Below are 24,639 nucleotides of genomic sequence, written 5' to 3' on the forward strand. Positions count from 1 at the left end.
AAAGCCTAAATGAAAGACCTGTCAGTTTCACCAAAATATTAAATTCATATTCATCATAGCTGCATAACATTCATAGTCCTTGGTTTTGAATTCATAGGGATGAAAGTGACCTTTGCTATGTCCCTGCATCTGTTAGGATATGTGATGAATGACTAAGCTACACAGTATATGTTCATGCGCTGGGTTTCCAAAGCCAATGTCTATAGGGACAGTGAGCTCGCCAGGTCCTCTTGACTCGGAAAACAAACACCCGCTGGAATTGGACATTGCAAATCACACCAAATACCGAGCCATCTGGACCACTGAGATTAGTGAGAGATGGACACATTTCATTTTGTTCGATTTCCAATTCACACTGTTTACATCCGTCTCTCACTGTTCCTATTGGGAAGCACAGGCTCGGACTGAGGATATTTGTGGGCTATGTATAATGAAATGCTCTCATTTTTCTCATTTAATATTTTGTATATATATTAAATATGTTCTGTATGGTATTGTGAAAAGCTGACAAAAATGTTGTCATCTTTTCAGTGCCATACAGACTAAAATGTTAGTTCTAGCCCTTTCACTGAGAAAAAAAAATAGGATTAAACAAATATCAAAGATTTGTATCCAACCCCAAACAAGACAGCCACCCAATGTCCCAATTGTAAAGACCTTGAATGCTCAGAACCCAGAGCTATAGAACTCAGGATTAGTACTATCAGCATGCATGGCCAAACCACCATGACAATATATATATCACTAACATACTCTCAGTCATGCGCTTGTTTTATACAAAAACCTCCAAAACAACACCTTTTGACACTATGTTTGATTTTGAGGGATTTGTTTCCAAGAAGAGCAGCATTTCTTACCATTTATTTTGATCTAAATTTTGATTTATTTTGATATTAGAAGTTGTAAATACTCCCAAACTCAACTGTGCAGTGTATTAAGGGAAAAGTCAGAACTTAACCTCAGGGAAAACAATATGCCACATCCGTTTCTAGACAGTATTCTGGCACCGGGTGGCACAACTAGACACAGGGGGCTTGAGAAGCATCTGTTTGCTTGCCACAGGTAGTACATTTCTCTGTCAGGGAAACCCATTATGGATTACAAATGTTTTGTTGGAGATGATTGATGAGGTGTCCTGAGCATTGCAGACTGAGCGAGGCAGCAGGGGGATAAGTTCATGTGGAGGTTATGGAGCAGTACCTGTGCAAGGAGGGCATAGGAGGACTCACTGGATATCAAGGCTGAGACAGTCACACTCACACAGAAGTGCACACACACGCACACGCACACACACACACACACACAGCAATTAAGATATAGTGTATCTGGTCTTTTCCTGGCCATGCAAAAAAAAAAAAAAAAAGGAATCAGTGCCTATCCGAATCTTTTTCCATTTACACTTCAAAACTGGATGTCAATGTCATTGTCAATAAATCATAACTTTATATACGCACTGGTGAGCTCGATTGAAAGAACAGGGGATTCACACAAGTGCAATGCGAGGCAAAACCAAATCCCCTGATCGTTTCTCGGCTCCATGGCCAACTTGGAATCATATAAATATTTTGCATTTTTTAATGAATTTGCAGACCTGGGAATGCAATGGAGAGCAAATTGGCTGTGACGATATAATCTTCCGTGAAGTCATCCAAAAGCAATACTCTTAAAGGTTACGTTTCATTCTTCAAACCCATGTGAACGGTAATTTATTAGATTAGCTGAACTGCTCCACTTCTTCTAAGGCCACTATCTACAGTATGATGGGATCATTAAACTATGAAACTGTTGGCAAGGTCATGTCTCCGCTTTTCCAGGTTGCCAAGTGTTCTCAACCTATCCAAGTCTGAAAAACACACCGAGGACTCTTCTTTGAACTTCTTTTGGAAATGCCTCTCAAATTAGCCAAAGATCTGGAGTACATATACGCATTTTCACCCAAATCGACTATCTAGCGTCGCCTATGCCAACTGTACTTTTTCCAGCATCAAACATAAGTGTGTCCTCCAGGGAATAGACACGGGGCCTTGTCAAAGACTGCTGCTGGCATAGAGCTGTTGACCTGTCCGAATAATGTAAGAGACATTCTGGGCTCTACTCTGCTCGCTCATCAACACCCTTTAAGGCTTTCACTGTGCTGCCTAATTCTGAATACCTGTAATATCGTCTGCGTCTGAGTCAGTGTAAGTGTACTGCATGAACCCATGCCACGAGAGAGTCAAGTAATCCTGACTGTGCATGTGTGTGTGTGTGACAATACAGACACCAGACAAATGTGAACATTTAGAATGATTTTTGCCAAATGTCAGACATTCAAACAAAAGCAATTATTCATAAATTAGATTTTCTTACAGAGTAAACACAATGTACAAAAAATCAGTTAAAATGAAGGACTGCTTAAAAAAAAAACTTAATTCCACTATGTACGCCACCTTCCTTCATTCTATTGAACGAAATGCTGTCATCTTGGTGACCAAACTCTATGAAATAAACCCCCTTGGTTGTTGGCAAATGAGACATTAGTTATAACCATCTAGTAGGTTGTAAGAGTCACTGTGAGAGCCGTGTAAAGAAATCGAATGATCTGTTTCACCTTCTCAGTCAGTGTGCTGAGATTCAAGCAGTAAATGTCTTCATATGATCCACACTCGCAATTCTTCCAGTTAATGTTTGAGCCTGTACGTTTGTTTCACAGGTTTTCCAAACTTCACAATCTGTTCATTTTGGCCTTCATTCAAGGGGCTTGACAACGCAGTCACTGAAAGAGCCTTAATTATCAGGCCAACACTGAGCTTTTTTTCTTTCTCTGTGTGTGTCTGTGTGTGGCTCACAGTTTTGGATCAAATCTCACAAAGCCAGCTGGGAGTTTCATTCAAGTGCAAACTTCAGAATACATCAGAGGAAGCACACAAACTAGACAGAGTACAATCGAATGCACATGAGCCTTGGGCCCACTCCCCACGTCATCTGAACACAGTCAGTCACTCAGCACCAAAACTCTTCCAATGTGATGATGGCAGCCTTGTTTCTCTACACTTGGTGTGACCTTGGAAACACCAAAGGCATTTTCTTAAAAAAAATGTATAAATGCACTTCTCGTGGTGATTGATTAAGATATATTTCACTTTATGTAATTTACTCCAATATCCAAGCAGTATTTGGGACCAAACTCTTCACTATGATAATCAACATGTTTTTGTAGACCAAAATATATTTGTTTGAGCTATCTTTGCCCCCATGACACATTAATGCTAAGCACACATTTGAAAATAACTAGGAAAGTAGATTTTGCTTTCTCTCTCAGATGAGGAGAAATGAGAGTTCTTCATCCGCTTGTAGTGAGATGTGTAGTATTCACTGGCGATGACTTGACACTGCTAAATTACTGGATCGACTGATGATGATGTGTGGAACATTCCAGAACGTTCTGCTTATTCCACGGTCATTTCTGATCAGGTTAAATGTAAAACATTAAAACCGTCAGAGCCTGATAACTGTTTGTTATCAAACACGGGACATGTGAGTTATGGAGGAGGGAAGTGTGTGTGTGTGTGTGTGGTGGGGGGGGAGGGGTTGTGACATTCATCGCCATTGTTGGCCCTGTGTCCCTTTGCTGGGGCTTTCTCCTTCATAAGTGGTTTGTGGGACAAGATAAGTGTAGCATCTGCTCTCTGTAGTCCGTTTAGCTGTAGCAGCCGTAGAGAGCGGGAGAAAAACACAATCCTCCGCTCCTTTCATGCGGATGAGGGCAGCCTTCAGTGCACTTAGAGGAGAACGGGAGGGAAGGAGGGAGGGAGAGGGCGCCGCACCTACGGCTGTCATCCCTGCAGGTCAAATGTCCTCAAACACTGACTGGAGCAGCAATATGCCACAAAACTCACTGTGGTTCTGTTGGAGGAGAAAACAAAGGGAACAGAGAGAGAGAGAGAGAGAGAGAGAGAGAGAGAGAGAGAGAGAGAGAGAGAATATAACTGTCAGAGAGAGGAGAGAGCATGTGTTAGGAGAGGAGACTGGAGGATGCTGAAGCAGGTTGGAGTGTGGTGTGGTGTGGGTGTGTGTGTGTGTGTGTGTGTGTGTGTGAGTGTGTGTGTGTGTGTGTGTGTGTGTGTGTGTGTGTGTGTGTGTGTGTGAGTGTGTGTGTGTGTGTGTGTGTGAGTGTGTGTGTGTGAGTGTGAGCAGCACTTCAGTCCTCGGAGGAGAGTACAAGGGCAGGGAGCCATGGCCAGCCTCCAGCTAATGATTCTCTCTCATCAGCACCGCCGCCGCCGCCGCCACCACCACCACCACCACCACCACCACCACCACCGCTACTCTGTCACTCTGGCTACAAATGTAAATGGACGACGCAGAGCCTCCACGGCAACAAGTTTATCAGAAAGGAGCCGATAAAGAAATAGTTCAGGGCTATGCTTCTAAACATTTTTTTATTGATTAATAGAAACTGGACGATTTTTGTTAGGGCTTAAATTGAGACTTGAGAATTGAGACTGAGACTGTTACCTCAGGCACTTATGAAATAATCTCGACATTCACTCATAGCTGACAACATCTACAGTGATCATATTCCAGTTTTTTTGGCCCATGTTTGTGCTAGACCCTAGGATGCTCCCTCGCTTCCCAGAATCCTAAATCTCAGTGTCACGAGCGCTAATCTGTGGAGCTCCATTGCATGATATCGGTTACATTCGCAGCACAGGGAATGCTTTGACATTCAGCGCTCTTCCAAGGGCGTCTGGAGCCGCTTTGCTGATCAACTCTGCGGATCCACACTCCCTGACAAAAGACGCCTTTGTGAGAGAGGTGCAACATTTTTACACCCGTGTGGGTCGGGGGAGCTCACAGCTCCCTCCCTGATCAACACTCTCTCCCACCTCAACGGAAGTCCCTGTGCGCCACACAACAACATGCTCATGGATGTAAATGACAGATAGAGGTGTGATGCTGTTTTTCCCTGCCTGCCTCCATCTCTCTCTCTCTCGTTCTCTCGCTCGCTCTTGCTCTCTCTTTTCGCCCTGGGGAGACTCATGTGGTTTCTTTTGGCAGGGCTTCATGGGCGAGCTTCGGAGCCGAGTCGCCACTCGGCAGCGGACCCCCTTTTCCGAACACACAGCTTTGACGGCGGCACATGCACAGTCGCTACTCTGTGCCTGTGTGTGTCTGTGTGTGTATGTGTGTGTGTGTGTGTACGTTTGTATGTGTGTATGTGTGTGTACGTGTGTGTGTGTGTGCCTGTGTGTGCGTGTGTGTGTGTGTGTGTGTATGTGTGTGTGTGCCTGTGTGTGTGTGTATGTGTGTGTGTGTGTGTGTGTGCCTGTGTGTGCGTGCGTGGGCCTGTGTGTGTGTGTGTGTGTGTGTGTGTGTACGTTTGTATGTGTGTGCGGGCCTGTGTGTGTGTGTGTGTGCGTGTGTGTGTGTGCCTGTGTGTGCGTGTGTGTGTGTGTGTGCCTGTGTGTGCGTGCGGGCACGGTGGCGCAGCGTGAGGCCGGCGTTGGCTTCCCCTGGCAAAAAAGCTGCACTGTCAAAGGGAATCAGCGTCGAGCGGCCATCCCTTTCAATTAGCCTCCCCCGCGCCTGAAAACCTGCACCAAATGCCAGCGAGGAGTGGCGGAGCAGCAGGAGGGGAGAGCAGGTGGGGGTGGGGGAGGTGGAGAGGGGTGGTGCGGTGTGGCGGAGGAGACGAGAGGAGAGGAGAGATGAGGAGCGAGAGAGAGAGAGGACTGAAATATGAACCAGTGCTTTGTTTTTCTACTGCATTCATAGCAAGGCGCATCATAATTGGGGGGGGGGGGGGGGGTGGACAACACAGCGGAGAGCAAAGAGGCAGGATGAGGGGTAATTACTAGAATGATAATATCTCTTAATGCATCTGGACCCAACGAACGCGGCAAATAACAGCACTCAGGGGTCGAGCGGACGAGACATTTATGTGAATCGCGGGGTGTCCTGTTACAAATGAAGTGTGACAGGAGGCACAATGGCCGCAGCCCATTGTGAGATAGCCACTGTAACGCATCCCCAGGCAGCTCATTACTTGGCTCACAGAGCGGCTAAGTGGACAGACATCAGACACGGCCGAGAGAGAGAGAGACCAGCAGAAGGATGGAGTGGACAGAGACTTGTGTGTTTGCACTATCTGTTGGCCCAAGTGCTTTAGCTAGGGGCACCCCGGGGGCAAGCTATCGCTAGTTGCAGCGCAGTTTGCACTGGCTGAAGACAAGCTGATTAAACGTCTTAATTGCGCTTTTCCGAGGCTAACCTGCGCCTGCATCAGTCCCGATGTGCCCCCTTGTCGCTACCCGACGGTAGTGTGTGTGTGTGTGTGTGTGTGTGTGTGTGTGTGTGTGTGTGTGTGTGTGTCTGTGTGTGTCTGTGTGTGTGTTAAAACACTCTGATGTGAGCTGCTTTTGAACAGGGATGGTGTGTGTGTGTGTGTATGTGTGTGTGTGTGTGTGTGTGTGTGTGTGTGTGTGTGTGTGTGTGTGTGTGTTGGGTGGGGGGGGGGGGGGGGGCAGTGATTACCTCCTGTGGACGCCCGCCAGGGCCGTCTCGCGCAGTGGGAAGAGCTTGGGGTAGACGATGGTAAACATGGGCTGGCTGCAGCGGTGGCAGTGTCCTAGCGGGCACTGCAGGAGGTCTAGCAGGCTCTTAGGCAACAGGATGGGAGGCAGGATCTTCACACCTGCACACCAACACACCAACACGCACACCCACACATTGTTACTGAGGCAGGTAGAACTGTAGGATAAAGACACAACTAAGAATAGGAAGGGTGCAAAAGAAAGTAATATAAAATAATGCTAATAATAAACTGGGATGTGATTGGCAAAGAACCAAAAAGCAGGAACATACATAAAACTTTATCTAACAAGGGACAAGGCTAGTTTAGTATTGCTAGCCACAGGAAGGCAATTATCATTATTAATATTTCTGCAAGGTGCAATACAGTACGTTATGTACAGAACGTTAGCTCTGTTTGTGTAACTTCAACTCATGTTGACTTTTACATGCCTGATTTCCTGATCATCATGGGACGCTGTGCTACAACCCCTTCACTGGTAGAAATCGGCTATCCATTTCTCATCACACGGGCTGTGTGTACTAACATTGCCAGATAACACACAGATAGGACTACCAGTCAATAAGACACGAGTGCTTCCTGACAACATTGCCATCTTCTAATACTGGCGGTCAGTTAATCATTCCAGATTAATCTGGAAAAGTCACATCCTTGAATAATAGCAATGATTCTGCATCGGAATTAAGATATTTCAATGTTCTTAAAAGTAATATGTGTGTTTTGTCCCTCCCATGAACCTCACTGAACCAGCTGAACGTTTGTCCACACATTACAGTGATTCCATGATGAAATGTCATTGATTGACTGGACATACAGCTGTATGTTTATGTTGTTATGTTTATGAAATAAGGAGTAAAATGACATTAATGCTGAAGAAGACATTTCAATGTCTATTTGCTGCAGCAATTGCACATATTTTCACTAAGAAAATGAAGTTACAAAATGACAGGAGCTCCCAGCTTTTGCATACACCTGCACATGCCCAACTCTGGGGGAATCACCACACCCCACCCCACCGGCTTTAAACCAGGGTCTCGATTGACCTCACAGTGTTCCTGCCTGACCTCACACCTTTTGGGGGGCCGTTGTACATGCTGTGCAGGGCCCTCATGGCCAGCTCCTCCAGGGGCACCACCTGATCCAGCTCCGAGCCAATGGCCTTCACCTCCGCCGGCAGGGTCACGGTCATCTCCCCCAACGCCAGTGTGACCAGCTTCACATCAGACACCTGCGCTGACAGCCCACATCTGGAGGCAGAGGGAGAGGAAAGGGAGAGGAGAGGACAGGAGAGGGAGAGGGAGAGGGAGAGGAGAGGAGAGGAAGTGAGAGGGAGGAGGAGAGGGAGAGGAGGGGAGAGGGAGGAGGAGAGGAGAGGAAGAGGAGAGGGAGGAGGAGAGGAGAGGAGAGGAGAGGAGAGGAAGGAGGAGAGGGAGAGGGAGAGGAGGGGAGAGGGAGGAGGAGAGGAGAGGAAGAGGAGAGGGAGAGGGAGAGGAGGGGAGAGGGAGGAGGAGAGGAGAGGAGAGGAGAGGGGAGGAGAGGAGAGGAAGGGGGAGAGGAGAGGGAGGAGGAGAGGAGAGGAGAGGAGAGGAGAGGGGAGGGGAGAGGGAGGAGGAGAGGAGAGGAGGGGGGAGGGGAGGGAGAGGGGAGGAGAGGAGAGGAAGGGGGAGAGGAGAGGGAGGAGGAGAGGAGAGGAGAGGAGGGGGGAGGGGAGGGAGAGGGAGAGGGAGAGGAAGAGGAGAGGGGAGGGGAGGAGAGGAAGGGGGAGAGGAGAGGGAGGAGGAGAGGAGAGGAGAGGAGAGGAGAGGGGAGGAGAGGAGAGGAAGGGGGAGAGGAGAGGGAGGAGGAGAGGAGAGGAGAGGAGAGGGAGAGGAGAGGAGAGGAGAGGGAGGAGGAGAGGAGAGGAGAGGAGAGGAGAGGAGAGGAGAGGAGAATGAATGGCGAATTTAGCCCAGATAACTTCACCTCATGAGTCTTGATAGGATGCCCCTGAGTCAGGGGTTAGAAACCCAAAGACATGACTGATCATTCCAATGAAAATCTGAATAAAATCAAATTCGTACAAACAATGTATTTGAACATCCATATTGTCACTTACGGCTTCAGCCCACAAAGGCAGATGAACACATATGGAGGAGGCAGAAAGAGAGAGAGAGAAAGAAAGAAAGAAAGAAAGAAAGAAAGACAGGAGAGAGGCAGAGAGAAGAGAAAGAATGTGGATTCCTCACCCGCTGCAGCCGATGACTTTGTTGTACAGGTAGGATGGAAGGCCTTTCAGGTGAATGTTGTTGTCCACAAAGACAAACTGCAGCTCCCGTGAGCGCCCGAGATCTGACGGATGCAAATGATCACAGATGCAAATCATCAGCTTCACAATAACGTGCCCCACATTACCTCATTACCAACTCAAGAATGTTGTTATGTCCCAAACGCGTCACATGGTCCACACACATTCTTTGCCGCCTGCTCTACGAAAGACACCGATTTCAGTGGGTTGGTTGATGACACGCCTCACGTTGAGGTGGTTCTACAGCATGACACATGCCAGGAGACCATTGCGCCGACACTCTCAGCCCCCCCCCCCCCCCCCCCTGTCCCTTTGGTGCTCGGGCACGGGATATGCAAGACAAGACTGTGGCAGCACTCTTTGCCCTTGACGTAAACTTGGGCTGATGCTATCGCGTGCACCGTGCACGTGCCGCGGTGCAGATAGGGAGCCTTTGAAGCTACGGATGGAGCAACACCCCGAGCACAAGACACCCAACCTAACCGTGCACACGCACACACCCACACATGGAGCAAACACACACACACACACACACACACACATGGAGCAAACACACACACACCCCCACACATGGAACAAACACACACACACCCCCACACACGGAGCAAACACACACACACACACACACACGGAGCAAATACACACACACACACACACACACATGGAGCAAACACACACACACACACACACACATGGAGCAAACACACACACACACACACACACACACACACACACACACACACACACACACATTAGTATGCCAGGCTCATTATCATCCTGCCGGAGTGTGTGCCCCCCCTACGGGCTCCAGTAGCACCTCACAGTGTGGGGCTCCTTGCACCTGCAGCTACACAATCACACACACTCACACACTCACACACACACACTCACTCACTCACTTACTACCACACAAGCACACACACACAGACAAACACACACACACACTCACACACACACACTCACTCACTACCACACAAGCACACACACACAAACAAACAAACACACACACACACACTGGCTAGCTAGCAAAAACTCCCATCCCCTACCCTTGCCACTGCACTAACTAGCAGTCTCTCCAACAGTGGCAATTACCCCGTCCTCAACAGGAGCGTGACAGGCCTGGAAGAGTGGAGGTGGTGAGGAGTCTGTGTGTGTGTGTGTGTGTGTGTTGTGTGTGTGTGTGTGTGTGTGTGTGTGCCTGCTAAGGGGTGAGGTTGAGGTGGTGGAAGGACTGTTGACAGCTACAACGTCCACCAGTAGAGGAGGGAAAAAAAGGCGTCAAGGAAGGAAGATGTGTGCCGCTTCACAGGCAGCAGCCTCAGAATTAGGGCTATTAGTGCACTGCACTGGAGAGAGAGGGAGGGAGAGATAGAGAGAGAGAGAGAGATAGAGAGAGAGCACAGAGAGAGAGAGAGAGAGAGAGCACAGAGAGAGAGAGAGAGAGAGAGAGAGAGAGAGAGAGAGAACCCTGCCATTATCAGTTATTTGAGCTGATGGTGGTGTTGCCCCTCAGCCCATGCCAGCACACACAAAGGGAAAGACGGGGTCGCCATATGTGAGTGAACACTGCTCTTGAGTTTCCTCTTTCTCTCGGGGTGTGTGTGTGTGAGTGTGTGTGTGTGTGTGGGTGGGCCGCGTGACTTTTCTTCACTCCTGCTAGCTGTCACTCAAGACACCTGGCCCACACACAAGTGGACAGCTGACGGAGGCCGACCGTCTGTAAAGGACGGGAGGGGAGGGGAGGGGAGGGTGAAAACGCCGACCAGCACCAGCACCAGCACCAGCACCAGCACCATACACGTCTGACTCTTTCATGTGGCTGCTTTAAAGCTCTCAAACATTTCCACTGGACCGCTACCGCCGCTGCTGCTGCTGCTGCCGCTCCTCCCAGATCAAAGTGTCACTTCTGAGAGCCCACCAGCCACTCCTGGAACCAGGAGAGAGCAGGCAAAGGCTCCTCCGCCTCCCTTCCTCTCTAACCCTCTCTCTCTCCCTTCCTCTTTAAACCCCTCTGTATCCCCCTCTCTTCCTTTACCTCCCGCTCAGGCTCACTTACTGTCTCTTCCTCTATCTCCTCACTCAGATTCAGTCACTCTTCCTCCTTCTCCCTCCCTCCCTCCCTCCCTCCCCTTTACCTCCCCCTGCCTCCCTCTCTCTGGATTAGCATATGCCACGAACTTCATGAGGAGAGACAAAGCACACTCTGTCCATGTGTGTGCCACACGCTGAAGCCGCCACGTTGGAATCATCAGAGATGCCTGTTATGAGGAGCGTTCTTTCTCTTTTTACGAGATGACGACCCTTTGAAAGGCCGTGCTGTTAATGACCTTCTCGTGATCTCTCTCTGCCCTCACTCTACAATCTTCAATCAAATATTTCCCATTGATTACATGCCAACTCATCGTGATCCTTCACGGCACATGACATAGCAGTTAAATCCTCCATCAACCTTTTATGATACCCAGTGCTAACCAGTACCCAGCAGACTACCTACTAGAAGTGGAACTGGCCTGCTGATCTATGTAATAATGACCCGCAATAACTGTTCTGCTTACATTCTAAAATACTAGCAATTAGACAAGTAATTGAATGCAATTGGCTGTTGCAGTGTGACTTGGTGAATGTAATATGCCGAGAAGCACGCTCATTACAAAAAGAAACATCACTGTATGCTTCCCAGAGGCACTGGCACTTTTGCAGTCCTGTGACTGACACAGAGACTGACTGACCGATGACTGTGGAGCTGACACAAGTCCCAGCATGCATCGGCGGCCGCGCGTACTCACCGAGGGGCAGCGAGGCCAGGCAGTTGGCGGCCATGGAGAGCTCGTTGAGGCTGTGCAGCTGGCAGAGCTGGCGCGGAAGGCAGCGCAGGTTGTTGCGGTCGGCCGTCAGGCACTGCAGGGACAGGCACTGGTGCAGCCGCTCAGGCAGAGAGCTCAGCAGGTTCATGGACACGTCCAGGGTCTCCAGCTCACGCAGATCCCCGATCTCTGTGGGGATGCCATGGCAACAGCACGTCAAAAACGTACACACACACACACACAAAAAATTATACAAATATGAAACATACAACACATATACCTATGTGCACATAGAGCTGCACAGTCCCGCCCACAGCCAAAATGCGGTTAGGTGCCGGATGTAAGATTCCCATTCATTTGTCCCATTGACGTTTGGAAAAATCCGTATCTAAAGAGTTTTACAGCATGTCTTAGGCTAACCAGCTACGGCATAACTCATAAGCATACAACATATCATTTCGAGTGAAAAAACGAAGAGAAAATCCAAAAAAAGTCAAAGGTACAAGACTGTGTACATATTTTCATTTCCGAGCGAAGGAACTACTCATCCCATAAACCACCGCGCCTCCCTGAATAATATAGGCAAAAATCGGCGCGATTTATTTTGCCATTTCCAACCGGCGACAGCACGCGAACCCTTTCTTCCAAACAGTGATTTTTATATAGTGAATGTGCAGTTAATAGCAGTTATTTCAGGAGTAATCGTGTAAATAATAGTGTTTTGATATTGAATTTTATATTTATCATCGTGTATTTTATATCGTGTGTGTGTGAAAGCGGTTAACGTTAAAGGCAGTGCTTCGTAACGTTACCTGACTCATCCTATGCTGTCATCACTGCTCAGTCGGGCTGATGCATGGACTGGTGCATGGTATGTTCTTGGACCACTATATTCAGTTTATTAATTTGCCGTGAATTATTACACAAAATGTTCATTAAATGCACAAAGTATTCCTAGGTTAATGATTGATTAGTAAGTGATTGAGCAGTAATGATTGAAGGCTACAGTAGCCTAGCTAATGTTAACTAGCACTGCTAGCAGCATACCAACCTCCCTGCTTAACTCACCACAACTTTGTAGGTCCCTCATGCTGGCCCTTACAAAACCCACAAACTGACTCTCGGACACACAACAGTCAATAATGTGACCCGATTTAAAGTGGCTTTCACCCCTTTGGACACTCACTAAAACATAATATATTTCATACCTGTGTTGCAGCATGTAGGCTAATGTTAGCTGCATTACCGTAAAACTCCAAATAATAGCCCGGGCTTTTATTTTCCCAAATCGCCAAATTTCACCGGCTAGTATTAGAGACAGGCGTCTATATGAGACAGGCCTTTAATTCCCTTTACACAAAACTTTTCCTCTGCAAAGATGGAAAATATTACCAAATTAATTATTTCAAACACACTGAATGTCTACCTATATGACTAGGCTATCTAATGACAATTATGGATCATCATGCATTTAGTGTTGAGTGAGATACAGTAAGATCCAAATAGCGGGGATAGCCAGAACAGATTAAACACTTTTTAATCAAAAGTAATTTACAAAGACATCGCATCACACTGAAAGCATATATTTTGTCCCTTGCAACCTAGCCTATATCGTCCTTTGTCAAATGCAGTTGCATTATCAGCCCTGACCAAAACCGTTCAGTAATTATTTATGCAAAAATGGAACGTGCGTAATGTTGCATTCTCCCTCCTTTTCAGCACGAATGAAACAGCATGAGAGAACATGAACCATATGCTTTCTCCCGTATTTTATTTGGCCAATTTGGCAACAGTCAGCTTACATTTCAAATCATATACTTCTTTCTCTTTATCGCCATGGCAGTACATTTAGAACAAAGAATAACGTTCGCGAACCTTTTTGTTTTGTTGCCAGCATAAAAACAAGCTTACCATAGGCCTATCCGCAAATTTTAAACACGAGATGAATTGAACGATGACGAAGTCGGACATATAGGCATAGCTCATATTGAAAAAAGTTATACAATTTGGAACTCTAGCTTTTCCCCACCGCAGTCTTTTAATGCCATCTAATCATAACGTTAGCGTGCGCAGTCTGCACCATACTCAAGCCCAAATCACACCAAAGATTAGCAACGAGATGAGCTGCACCATTCTATTACAGCAACTTGATGCACCATTCTAAAACCTTGCAAATGTGACTAGACATGGTGAATGCTTTGTGACGGCTTGCAACGACGTGCAGCACACCCAATAAGACGTTCTAAATGGAACGCGATCATAATTAAGACAAGAAGATCTCCAGTAGATGTAAAACTACGACACGCATTGACAGTGAGATGCCGCCGCTGTTTGTAAGATCAAAATAAGACGTTCTAAATGGAACGCGATGTAATTAAGCTGTTCAGTTATTTTTCATGCGTCTTGGAGAGGTATGTGTGCTGACTGGGAACTCCTTTCTGCAACGGGCTTTAAACAGACGATCTGACGGGTTTTAATACAACCCTGAACTAAAAAACAGACCAGGCGTCTATTGGAGACCGGCCTTTAACCCAAACCTGTAGCCACGCCAGGCGTCTATTGGAGACCGGCCTTTAACCCAAACCTGTAGCCACACCAGGCGTGTAAAAGAGACAGGCGTCCATTTGGGACTCGGCTATTATTTGAAGTTTTACGGTATGTAATGACATACAATGTCGGAGACTACTGCTGTTCATTGGAACGAATGCGTCAATCGAGACGCCATCTTGCTTCAGTGATCCACTCCTCTATAATGCATTAGCGTCAATCTGGGAAAAGATCTAGCGAAAATAAAATCACCATAAATCGTCAAAATCTCAGGCAATTATCTAGTTTTTTGGGTTGTTCCAACTGACAGGCATGTTTTTATGGTTGAGTCTAGAGAAAACTAAGCTTAAGACGATAATAAAGATACATTTTACCCGTCTAGCCCCATAGACTCCCATTCATTCTGCACTAGCTAGCGGCGGCCCCTAGAGGAACAATGAGTAAACTGCAACCAGGTTCGATACAATGAAAGTAAACAGGCTCTTCGTAGACAGGCTCTGGTTGAGGCCACATACCCCTCGTCTCGTTTACTCATGTAAGTTGTAATCTCACCAGAAGTTGCTGTAGATCTGTAGAACATTTACCTCTGCTACTACATAGGCTACGCCAGTCGTTACTTTTATAATCATGGGTCAGTGCCATGGGCAAACGAGATGTAGCTGAATTCATAAATGACAAAGCCATGAGAAAGGTGATTTTCTTACGTTTCAACAACAAAGAAGCCGATCTGCCATCATTGTGAGAAGTTCCCAAATTTGTCGCTAATCGCTAAAAAGGTTTTCTATCGCTGGGGATGGCCATTGGCCAAACGTCGCTAAATAGGTAACGCTGACAATACAGGAGAACTAGTTTAGCGCTTCAGATCCCTGTACCAAGATGGCGGCGGTGTTGACGCATGCTGAGAAGCAGAAGGCGACATCTAGTGTATATATCTATGGTCGGAAATGCTAAAGGTTAGCCTGTCGGCTACCTGAAAAGTTTGAGTGTTTAAACTAACATTTACAGTGGTCTATTTGATAGTGTATTGGCCCTGACTAAGTTCGTGTGATGTATAAACCCCAATCCTTGTTGATACAAGTACCAATATTCGTCAAGAAAGTTTTTAATCACATTAAGATTTTCGTCATAGCCATCTTTGTCAATATTTTTCGGTGAGAAAGTTTCAAACTATGACCATAACGGCCTTTCCACCAATCAGAGGCATCACTGTGGGATTGTGGGACTGTTCAGGATTGTGGGTAATGAAGTACTTATCCAAGAGATCGCGAATAAAAGGCATTTATCTCAAAACAAGGTTAGTGCCCCATGAACTCTTGGTGTCTATAGGAGCATATACAATCGCTTAGTACAGCCGTAGCTGGTTTTAAGTCTACCACGTGCAGTTAAGTTTTTATGGCTTATACCGCAATTGTCAATGGAGAAATTGCATTGAATTTTTACATCCGGCATCGGCTGTGGGCGGGACTGTGCAGCTCTATAAACATACATACCTATATGTACACATATATACATGCAGCACACACACTGACATGCACACGTAACACACTATGTACACAATATGTATATTAGGAGACGCAACATAGCCTTGGATATCCCGTCTCTGTTCTCTCTGAAATCATGCTGTTGCTAAAAGAAACTTCTGCTCCATAGAATAACAGCGCTCAGATGGCCCGGGCGCAGGTAGCGTTCTGCCTGAGACGTCGTGCTACTGTGGACAACAGCAACTGACATGTCTGAGAACAAACACATATCATCACTTTGACACGCACTGTTTATGCAGCGGGACAGGGTGAGGTCCGTGCTCCCATTCCACCGCTGAGCCGCGACGACGCGCTGTCTGTGTGTGTGTGTGTGTGTGTGTGTGTGTGTGTGTGTGTGTATGTGTGTGTGTGTGTGTGTTTGTGTGTGTATGTGTGTGTGTGTGTGTGTGTGTGTGTGTGTGTGTGTGTGTCAGACTGGATTCTCAGGAGACAGGCCTGTGTGTCTACTCTACACAGCTGAGTCCAGCTGATCCCCTGTTCATTACCGCTGCTAATGACAAGTGACATTAGCGGGCAGAACGAGAGAGTGGGCAGAACAGGAGTGGGGGTGGGGCTGGAAATGGGGAAGCCAGTCATTTAGCGCTAGTGCTAGTACAGTAAGCTTAAGCAAGCGCTAGCACCGCTTACTCTACAGCTTCTGGCCATGCCCTGAGCCACTGGAACATCTCTCTCTCTCTCTCTCTCTCTCTCTCGGCCAGTCAGTTTACCTGTCTGTCCGTTTGTCTGCCTGCCTTCATACCTGTCTGTCTTCATACCTGCCTGTCTGTCTGTCCGTTTGTCTGTCTGTCCAGGTCTCTTCACTTTAACTAGAAGCTAGACCTCGAGAGGGAAGCACCACAAAGGTAAGGGGGATGAGCTCGAGAGAGGAGTGACAGCATGTGGTCTCAGGTGAAGTCCACAAACAAACACCATACAGACACGGCTGGGGTTAATACGAGGCAACTGCCTTCCCAGAGCCCCAGGGCATCAGCACGAGGGAGGGGGGGGGGGCACTGGTGACCCCGACTCAGCACTGTCCAGTGTCCACATGTACATATCTGACTTATGGCCACAGACACGCTTTGCAGCGAACCAGACCAGGAGCCAGCAGTTTCCATCAGACAGGTCACCACAGGTGGCAGTGGCGGTGATGGAAGCAGGGGACGATACAAGAGGTCAGAGCCCGGTGTCCCCATAGTGATGGATCTATACACTTACGTGTGTTCACTAAGATTGATCTAAGATTGATTGAGCCCGAGAGAGGAGTGACAGCATGTGGTCTCAGGTGAAGTGTGTGTGAAGGGACAGGCCTCAGCTTGGACGTCACCCCTTTTTTATGTTACAGGCCATGTCAGTCTCCACGAGTCCAGTTCCATGGCTACTGCTTATCGCCCCCTGTTGACAACAAGAGGGACCTGATGATAGAGGCAGCGAGACCCAACAGCCTACACACTATGATGTCTAATCCCATTTCTGCTCCGACTAAAACAAAACTTCATTGATGAGGACAAGGTCTTAGCAGCTTCATTTGTGCTGTCAAAATGAATACAATCTTGTGACTGGAAAGGGAACTGTTACCCTTCGGCTAGCAGGGCAGGACTGCTTGTCTCATAAACCCATATGGTTAATCAATTAGCGAACAATCAAAGTGGTTTTCCGACCACTGGAATGTCTGCGCTGTTTCAGAGCCCTTTCAATCTATTGTATAATTGTGCTCAGGCAACCGACCACACCACTGTTGCATGCAATATCCAAGCCGCAGACACAGTTCAATGACACACTAGGAATTAATGACAAAGAAAGGTTGTGTGGGGCAGAATATAGGTCAGTGGCTGAATAGCAATAGCACACTGACTGAGTGAATGCTAACGGAACACTGAAAATGTCCAAACGGGAGACGACGACGACGGAGGGGATTTCCAGACAAAACTGACGGATCATAAGCTTGTGCCATAAACTTTAACAGGGTGTTTAAAAGCACAGTTCTCATTCATAACAAACACACAGGGCACAGCCTCAATATTGCTGTCTGTCAAATAGATGTCATTGTTTTAAAACAAAGGTTCATTACACAATAGACTGAAAGACGCATTCCTAACATCTTGAAAGCGAGAACTGCAGACGCGTGGACTTTTTGTGTTTCTGTGCTAATGTACTGAACTTTGGCTCCCTTCATTCATACACACTGACTATTTACCTCCAGATTAGACAATAGACTAAATAGATTACATACCTCATCACCAAAAAGAAAATCACTGAATCAGACTGAGATGACAACTTGAATGAGATCAGTAAGCAGGAGAGAGCTATGGAAAAGCGATGATCCCCAACTCACATGTTAGCACTTGTTCTTGACTCAAGCAATAGAGCTAAAGGGGTTTAAACATTGCAATGGGACAGTTTTTGGCCTTGCGTCAGAGGACACCTCGACTGTGATGAAATACACCGAGTATCACAGCTGCGATGTTTTAAAACTCTCTTAAAACCTGAAAGTGCTGTGTGTGAAGGAATAGTGCAGTGACAAAAATGCAGGGAAGACTCCCCCCCCCCCCCCCCCCATCCAAACTCTGCCTTCATTCTTTACACAAACTGTGATGCAACTGCTGCTAAAATACAGAAATGTGCATGGCCTTCTTCATACACATTTCACGTTCCACTTCACATGGGGGTGCTATAACAGTGCCGTCTGAAATACAAGGACTCAGAGTTGCAGAGAGAGAAGGAATAAGAAAGAGAAAAGATTTTTTAAGAATGTAGTGTAAGATTTTGTGCAAAGGGCTTGTGTCATGAATCTATGCTCACCATCTTAAAAGAGAGAGTGAGGGGAAGAAAAAAAATCCCCTTTGCTCCACAAACAGTGGACTTCTTTTTGGGCGTCTGGCCTGACATACCAGACTTCATTTGTTATTGCATATTTTTACTCACCGTTACTAAATTAGGAAACCAGAAAGCAAGGCATTCCTCTGCCAAGAACAAGTGAGCGAGTGGTAATGGTGGCAGCGGCAGGGTACTGGGGCGGGGGTGGGGGATGTGGAGTGCGGTTTGTGGAGGGGACGGTGCCAGCACCAATCACACACACACACACAATACAGAACGGGAAGCAGCCCTTTAGACAGGCCTCTCCACCCCCTCTGTGACCATTCCAATCCACAAACAAGCACCATACAGACACGGCTGGGGTTAATAAGAGGCAACTGCCTTCCCAGAGCCCCAGGGCATCAGCACGAGGGGGGGGGGGGGGCACTGGTGACCCCGACTCAGCACTGTCCAGTACTGAGTACTGTCCGCAACAAGTATGATCTTGTAATGTGGCCAAGGCGCGGCAAAAATTTACAGTTCTCTGATCGCCTAGTCGGACATAGTCAAAGACCATAATGGAAGACAAAACAAATCGTGTACCGTAATCTGCACAGGCCATTAGGGTGTCACAGAAGAAGAAATTTGACTTCATTTAATAAAAGATGAACTTGGACAAACAGAATTAGAACCTACTCTTTTTTATAAAGCTTTTTACAAGCTTTTGATTGTCTCAGCACACTCCGAAGAGACCCAAGGTTAGGGTTCATGGAATATGTACTTATCAACGTGCATTTTAAGCCTTAAAGGGACACCAGGCAAGCCTGATGCTTTTTCTCTACGAAACTCCCCCTCGCTCGGTCTGAAGCTCTTTTCTTTTTCTTTGCATCTTCCGTCAAGGGTTTTCACTGCTTCTTCGCCGGCTCTGCCATTATACATGCGTTTGCAACAATCACTAGCATTTCGTTAGCCGGCCTCTGTGCTGTAAACTGATCCTGCTTCGGTCGGCGGGTATGAGTGGAGTGGGCGAGAGAGTCTTCATTCGCCCTGTAATGAGTCATTTAACCATATACCGACTTACGAAGATGAGTAATTAACACGAAAATGTTGCCTGGTGTCCCTTTAAAGTAATTTTCTAGTAACTAGATCATCTTTTCACTTGCTAAGTTGAGTAAGCTAAGTTAGTGTTAATTGACATGAATGAACGACAAAATACTTCTACATCGGTGATTTCAGAGTAGCAAGAGGGGCTTCGATTTTCAGTCGGTTGATGTGTATATTCTTAACAAGATTTGAAAACAAATCCTGCCAGTGCATTTCTGTAAAATTCTTTGGGCAAGCGACTATGTTGAATGACTATGGGATAAAAAATGTAGGTTGCATACCTTGAGGAAGGAACTTCAACTGGTTGTTGGCCAATCGCAAGTGGCGTAAAGACCTCAGCCGACCAATCTCAGGACAGATAACCTGTAGGGCATTGTCACTCAGATCCAGGGACTGTAGCTTGGCTAAATTGCCTATAGCTGCAGAGGAAAATTGCAAGGCATCATTTGAGAAACTGAAGAGCAGTAATTATCTCTAAAAATGATGTAGGCCTAATTTAGCAGATTCAAATCAGGCCACTTCTTACTGTCAATTTGCGCACATCAAAACATTGAGGGGTCGAATATGCTTACCTTCAGGAATGATGGCAATATTGTTTGAGTGCAAATACCTGTAAAAAGACAAAAGACATCCATCATCACAAATACACCTCTTGCTAAACCTACTCCAACATCACACAACATGACACACACTGGGCCTTCAAGCAAGGAATATTTCTGTGCCTGAATTTTTTTGAAGCCGTTATGTTTACCCATCTATGTTCAACTCATAAACAACCCACACCTGAAAAACTTTAAACCCTGCATATGAATATTTTTGCTTTCACTGCCATCTACTGGACATTTGGTAAAAGTGCAGTCAGGACAACTGTCATGATGCTAAGACAACCTTCTCCATTCATTCACCCTGATTGTTGAGATGATTACAGACTACCCTTACATTTCTAATTATGCAGGGTGAGCCATAGAATTAATTATGTATAATATGTTTAAGCAACCATAGATTTCTAACATATGTTCTAGAATGCAGACAAATATAACTGCATTCACACATGACTGTCTATCTCAGGGGTGTCCAAACTACGGCCCGCCACGCACTTTAATCTGGCCCGCCGAGCATTTATTAGTTTATCATAGATCCGGCCCGCCACGCACTTTAATCAGGCCTGTCGTGCATTTAATTAATTAGGTTATCATAAGCCGCTCGCTATTCCAGCATAGACAACTTTGTGATTAACTTTAGGCTACTGCAAACTGCTTTACACTCTTCTTAGAGAGCGTTTACCATGTCAATGTCAAAACAGCTTGTTACATCTAGATACATAGTATCTCCATTGCAGCAGATCTAACTACGTTATGCTACTTCGTTTAATTGGGAACGCATTTGAGCGTGCACAAGAGGGAGAGACTGCGACAGGTTCCAGCTGGCTTATTATTGTTGATAATTGATATCTCCTTTTTATAAGAAACTTTTAAAAGGAAATCGCGATGGCAACAGTAGTTCCCACTACTGACCATTTATAAACTGTGAGCCATAGGCACAGCACTAGCCATAGGCTAGTGGAGCTGGCAAAAGAGTCTTAAAGTGACAGTGCACCATTTATAAATGAATTAAACAACATCAAATGAACAGTATTTCTTAAGAAATTAATTTTCTACAACAGAATTACTTTGTCATTTAAATATATATATAAACATTATATATATATATATATATATATATATATATATATATATATATATATATATATATATATATATATATATACACACACATATATATATATATATATATATATATATATATATATATATATATACACACATTATTTTTTTGCCAGCCAATTTTCAAAACCCAATGTGGCCCTTGAGTCAAAAAGTTTGGACACCCCTGGTCTATCTATATGAAGTTGTGGAAGTACTTACAGTTCGATCAGATTTGGAAGCTTTTGTGCAAGATTGTCAGGCTGTAAAAGAAAGAGTATGGATGACGTCTATTTTTTGCATACTGACATCACTGAGAAATACACACTATACGGTGTATTTCACATAATACACTGACATCAGGAGAAAAATAAAAACAGGGTTCTAAAAAAAAAAAAAACAGTGAGCTGTTTATGATTATGACACATTTGCATGAGATGTAGGCCTAATCAATCTCCTGTTGTATACACATCATGATAGCACCAATGAGGAAATCAGTAGTTTTAACGGGTGTCTACATACAAAATCTTCAATGATGGGATAGCATTTCAGAAAACGTTAATGATGAGTGCAACCACCAAAGCACAAATTTTATTTCCCAGTTTCCTCCCGTTTTCTTTCACAAGTGGGATGTGCAAGAGTGGGGGTGGTGTATGGGGGTATAAAAGGTGCATAAGTCGCGAGCACATTTAACTACAGACTTTGCATGCGCACACTAAAGTCACAAATGTGTAACAGGCAAGATAGAAAGTCTGGGCGCGATTCAGGATCCAGGTCCGGCCTCCTTGTTTTCTCTATCAATTCTCTTGGCATGGCTGGCAAGTCCATGATTCTTTGAAGTTGCAATGCACAGGATAGGATTTGCATACTTGTAATGAGGATTTTGTGTTGGCATAAGAGTTTACTTGTATTTGTCTCTCCACACACAAGACACAAATTATAAATTTTTTCCATACACAGGTGTGTGAATGTTTTTTGCACCAACTGTACAGCAACGATTGGAGTGAAAGTGCCGCATGCATAACTTGAAAGTTGTGATGGACAGGATAGGATTTGTGTACCTGTAACAAGGATTTTTGAACCAGTAGCCACTATTTTGTGTTATCAATGTATAAATAGATATGTACGACTACTGTTATATATTTGTAATGTGTGCATGCAAAATCTGCAGTCAAATGTGCTCTTGACGTATGCACTTTTTATACCTCCATAGAGTGGTGGTGATGGTAATGATCCTTACCAAACTTGTAAGGGAGTTCCTCTTCATGTAAAGTCTTTCCAAAAACTGCAGTCCCTCATCTTTCAGAAGTTCGACAGGAAAGTTGTTCAGATTCCTGTAATTGAGAAACAAATTCTTGTGGCGTTCCTGCTTTGCCATAAATATTGTCTCATGGAGTTCTGAGGCCATGGTAGAATGAAGGCCCCTATCCTCCGGGCTTGCTTCCCTCTCTCAGTTAATCCATTGTAACTCCTTGGAAAAAGAAGAGACAGATCATATCAATTTGACAAAGTCAAATCTATCCCATTTTGTATAAAATTGGACATCTCGTGACATTCCCAATACCTGCGTGATAAAAGTAAGTTATGAATTTTCATCGCAATCATTCCAAGGACACGTCGAAAAGAAAAAAAATAACGGAGACAACGACAGTCATATTTCATGAACAAATGAATAAAGGCAAAACATGCAAGTTAGTTTACAATGCACTCAGGGTTTCAAAGAACCACTGAGTCAAACTGCTGCAGTTTACAAAACATTTGATTTGATAGTTTCTGTTGGATGGTTTCTGTATCAACAATATTGCATGTGTAACTAGCTATATCGTATCGTATAGTATTTGCAAGACACCACAAGAAAATAACATTAGAAATAGGCGTGCCTCAAAACATGGTCAGAGAGCCATAACAGCCAGCCTAATGTCAACATCGACACTTGTTAACTAGATAGCTAGCATTAGCGTAGCGTAGCTAACTTATCAGGCAAATACCATAACCTGGTGCATCCATCGATGTCTAACATTGTAGCTCAAACTCATCAACGACATTAAATACTCACCATACCTAACGTTAGCCAAGAAACTACATTAAGTAAACACGTTATAACCTACGAGGCGAAACATGGTGAAATATGTGATTAACTACAGTCATTCACCTAATGTTGGGTAGCCAGGTAAACAGTAACAGCGGTGTCATTACCTGCTAACAAGCTAGCTGAATAATAATTCAATGGTGAAAATGGCGTTGGATGGCTAGTCGGCTAATTACATAACTAGTGCTAGCTAGTGTTAGCTTCCTAGTTTGCTAACTTGCAAGTCGTAGTCATGCACGCTCTCAAACATCATTCTTAACCACTTAACACATCATACATCCACAACATTACAGTATGTCATATTAACTATATAAATATTGAGGAACAAAACTCACGTTTACCATGGCAATTCATGCAGCTTGCCATTATTGCAAGTTGAGTTCAGGGGTAACGTTGACGTTGAACCTGGTTGAATCGTTCCACAATGTTACATGGAAAGGACGTGGTGAAAATAAATGTTCCTAATCAAATAAAAGTCGCTGAAGGCTGAAATTGTATTCTTCTTTCAAACATTCACCAATTTCTGTTCTCTGATATAGCCCTCACAATTGCATTCGACGGTTACAGTATCATAACTGGGATAAATTACATTACGATGCATTAGACATGTTGACAATATTAATACTTCCTGTTTCAGTGCCCCTTGTTGTCGCATAATTCTGTGCTCCAGGCCTATCAGCATTTTTAAAGGGACCCTTGTTTTCATCAAATGGAGACCAAATATACTTGAAGTAAATCACAACTATTTGAATTCAGTGTCATAAGATATGCACATTGCACTCATTGTTGCAAATGGCAAATGGGAGGGGATAATAAGCAGGAAAAAACGTGTAAAATAATCATGCCTACTTTGAAATGATGCAAAAACATCCCTTTTCACACCAAAGTAAATAAAATAAATGTAAAAAAATAATAGACAGCATCTGACCTGAAAGAAAAACCATTTAGTGTTGATATCCAGGTCCCAGCTATTTCCATAAGGAGGGCGCTGTTAACTTGCAGCCTATTCAATGTCACTATCAGGAACCTCGTGACAATTGCCAGTCTTAAGACTGGCAGGTGGCTTGACTGCTGCTGAACTTGGTGCTGTATGCAGTGATGATAAAGAACTTTGATCATCTGTAGTCTTTTGGGATTCTTAGGCTACGTGATACAAATGTGATAGGGGGAACCCTGGAACTGGATTTTAATCATGTTTCCTTTCACCAAAGGTCCCTA

The 24,639-nt window shown here is 45.2% G+C and overlaps 2 protein-coding genes across 3 annotated transcripts in view; both read right to left on the reverse strand.

Moving 5' to 3' along the window:
• brd7 (bromodomain containing 7) overlaps window positions 1-24,639 on the reverse strand; it is a 135,532-nt gene that overhangs the window by 1,867 nt on the left and 109,026 nt on the right. The window lies entirely within an intron of this gene.
• On the reverse strand, window positions 2,276-24,044 carry lrrc28 (leucine rich repeat containing 28). 2 transcript variants are annotated; one of them, XM_076286911.1, is made up of 10 exons: window positions 23,763-24,044; window positions 22,573-22,803; window positions 21,555-21,595; window positions 20,202-20,239; window positions 19,911-20,048; window positions 11,645-11,851; window positions 8,800-8,902; window positions 7,646-7,821; window positions 6,517-6,676; window positions 2,276-3,885 (listed from the first exon to the last, which is right to left on the reverse strand). In XM_076286911.1, the coding sequence occupies exons 2-10, from the start codon at window positions 22,738-22,740 to the stop codon at window positions 3,816-3,818; spliced, it is 1,101 nt and encodes a 366-aa protein (XP_076143026.1). In that variant the 5' UTR covers window positions 22,741-22,803; window positions 23,763-24,044; the 3' UTR covers window positions 2,276-3,815. The 2 variants fall into 2 exon arrangements, with proteins under 2 accessions (XP_076143026.1, XP_076143025.1); XM_076286910.1 differs by having other exon boundaries at window positions 23,757-24,044.

This window comes from Alosa pseudoharengus, unplaced genomic scaffold (genome assembly GCF_046254945.1).
Source record: "Alosa pseudoharengus isolate Yale_2024_CS ecotype anadromous, Long Island Sound unplaced genomic scaffold, YU_APseudo_1.1 YU_APseudo_1.1_scf_16, whole genome shotgun sequence".
Lineage (NCBI taxonomy): Eukaryota > Metazoa > Chordata > Actinopteri > Clupeiformes > Clupeidae > Alosa > Alosa pseudoharengus.

What these genes read in the sequence shown, in the direction of transcription:
- lrrc28 (XM_076286911.1), bottom strand. Translation starts at nt 22,740, where the DNA reads ATGGCCTCAGAACTCCATGAGACAATATTTATGGCAAAGCAGGAACGC. An exon ending in CTTCCAAATCTGATCGAACT is followed by an intron (nt 20,240 to 21,554) that starts GTAAGTACTTCC and finishes GTCTTTTTACAG; the next exon opens with GTATTTGCACTCAAACAATA. An exon ending in CTGGCGGGCGTCCACAGGAG is followed by an intron (nt 3,886 to 6,516) that starts GTAATCACTGCC and finishes CTCCTCCAACAG; the next exon opens with AACCACAGTGAGTTTTGTGG.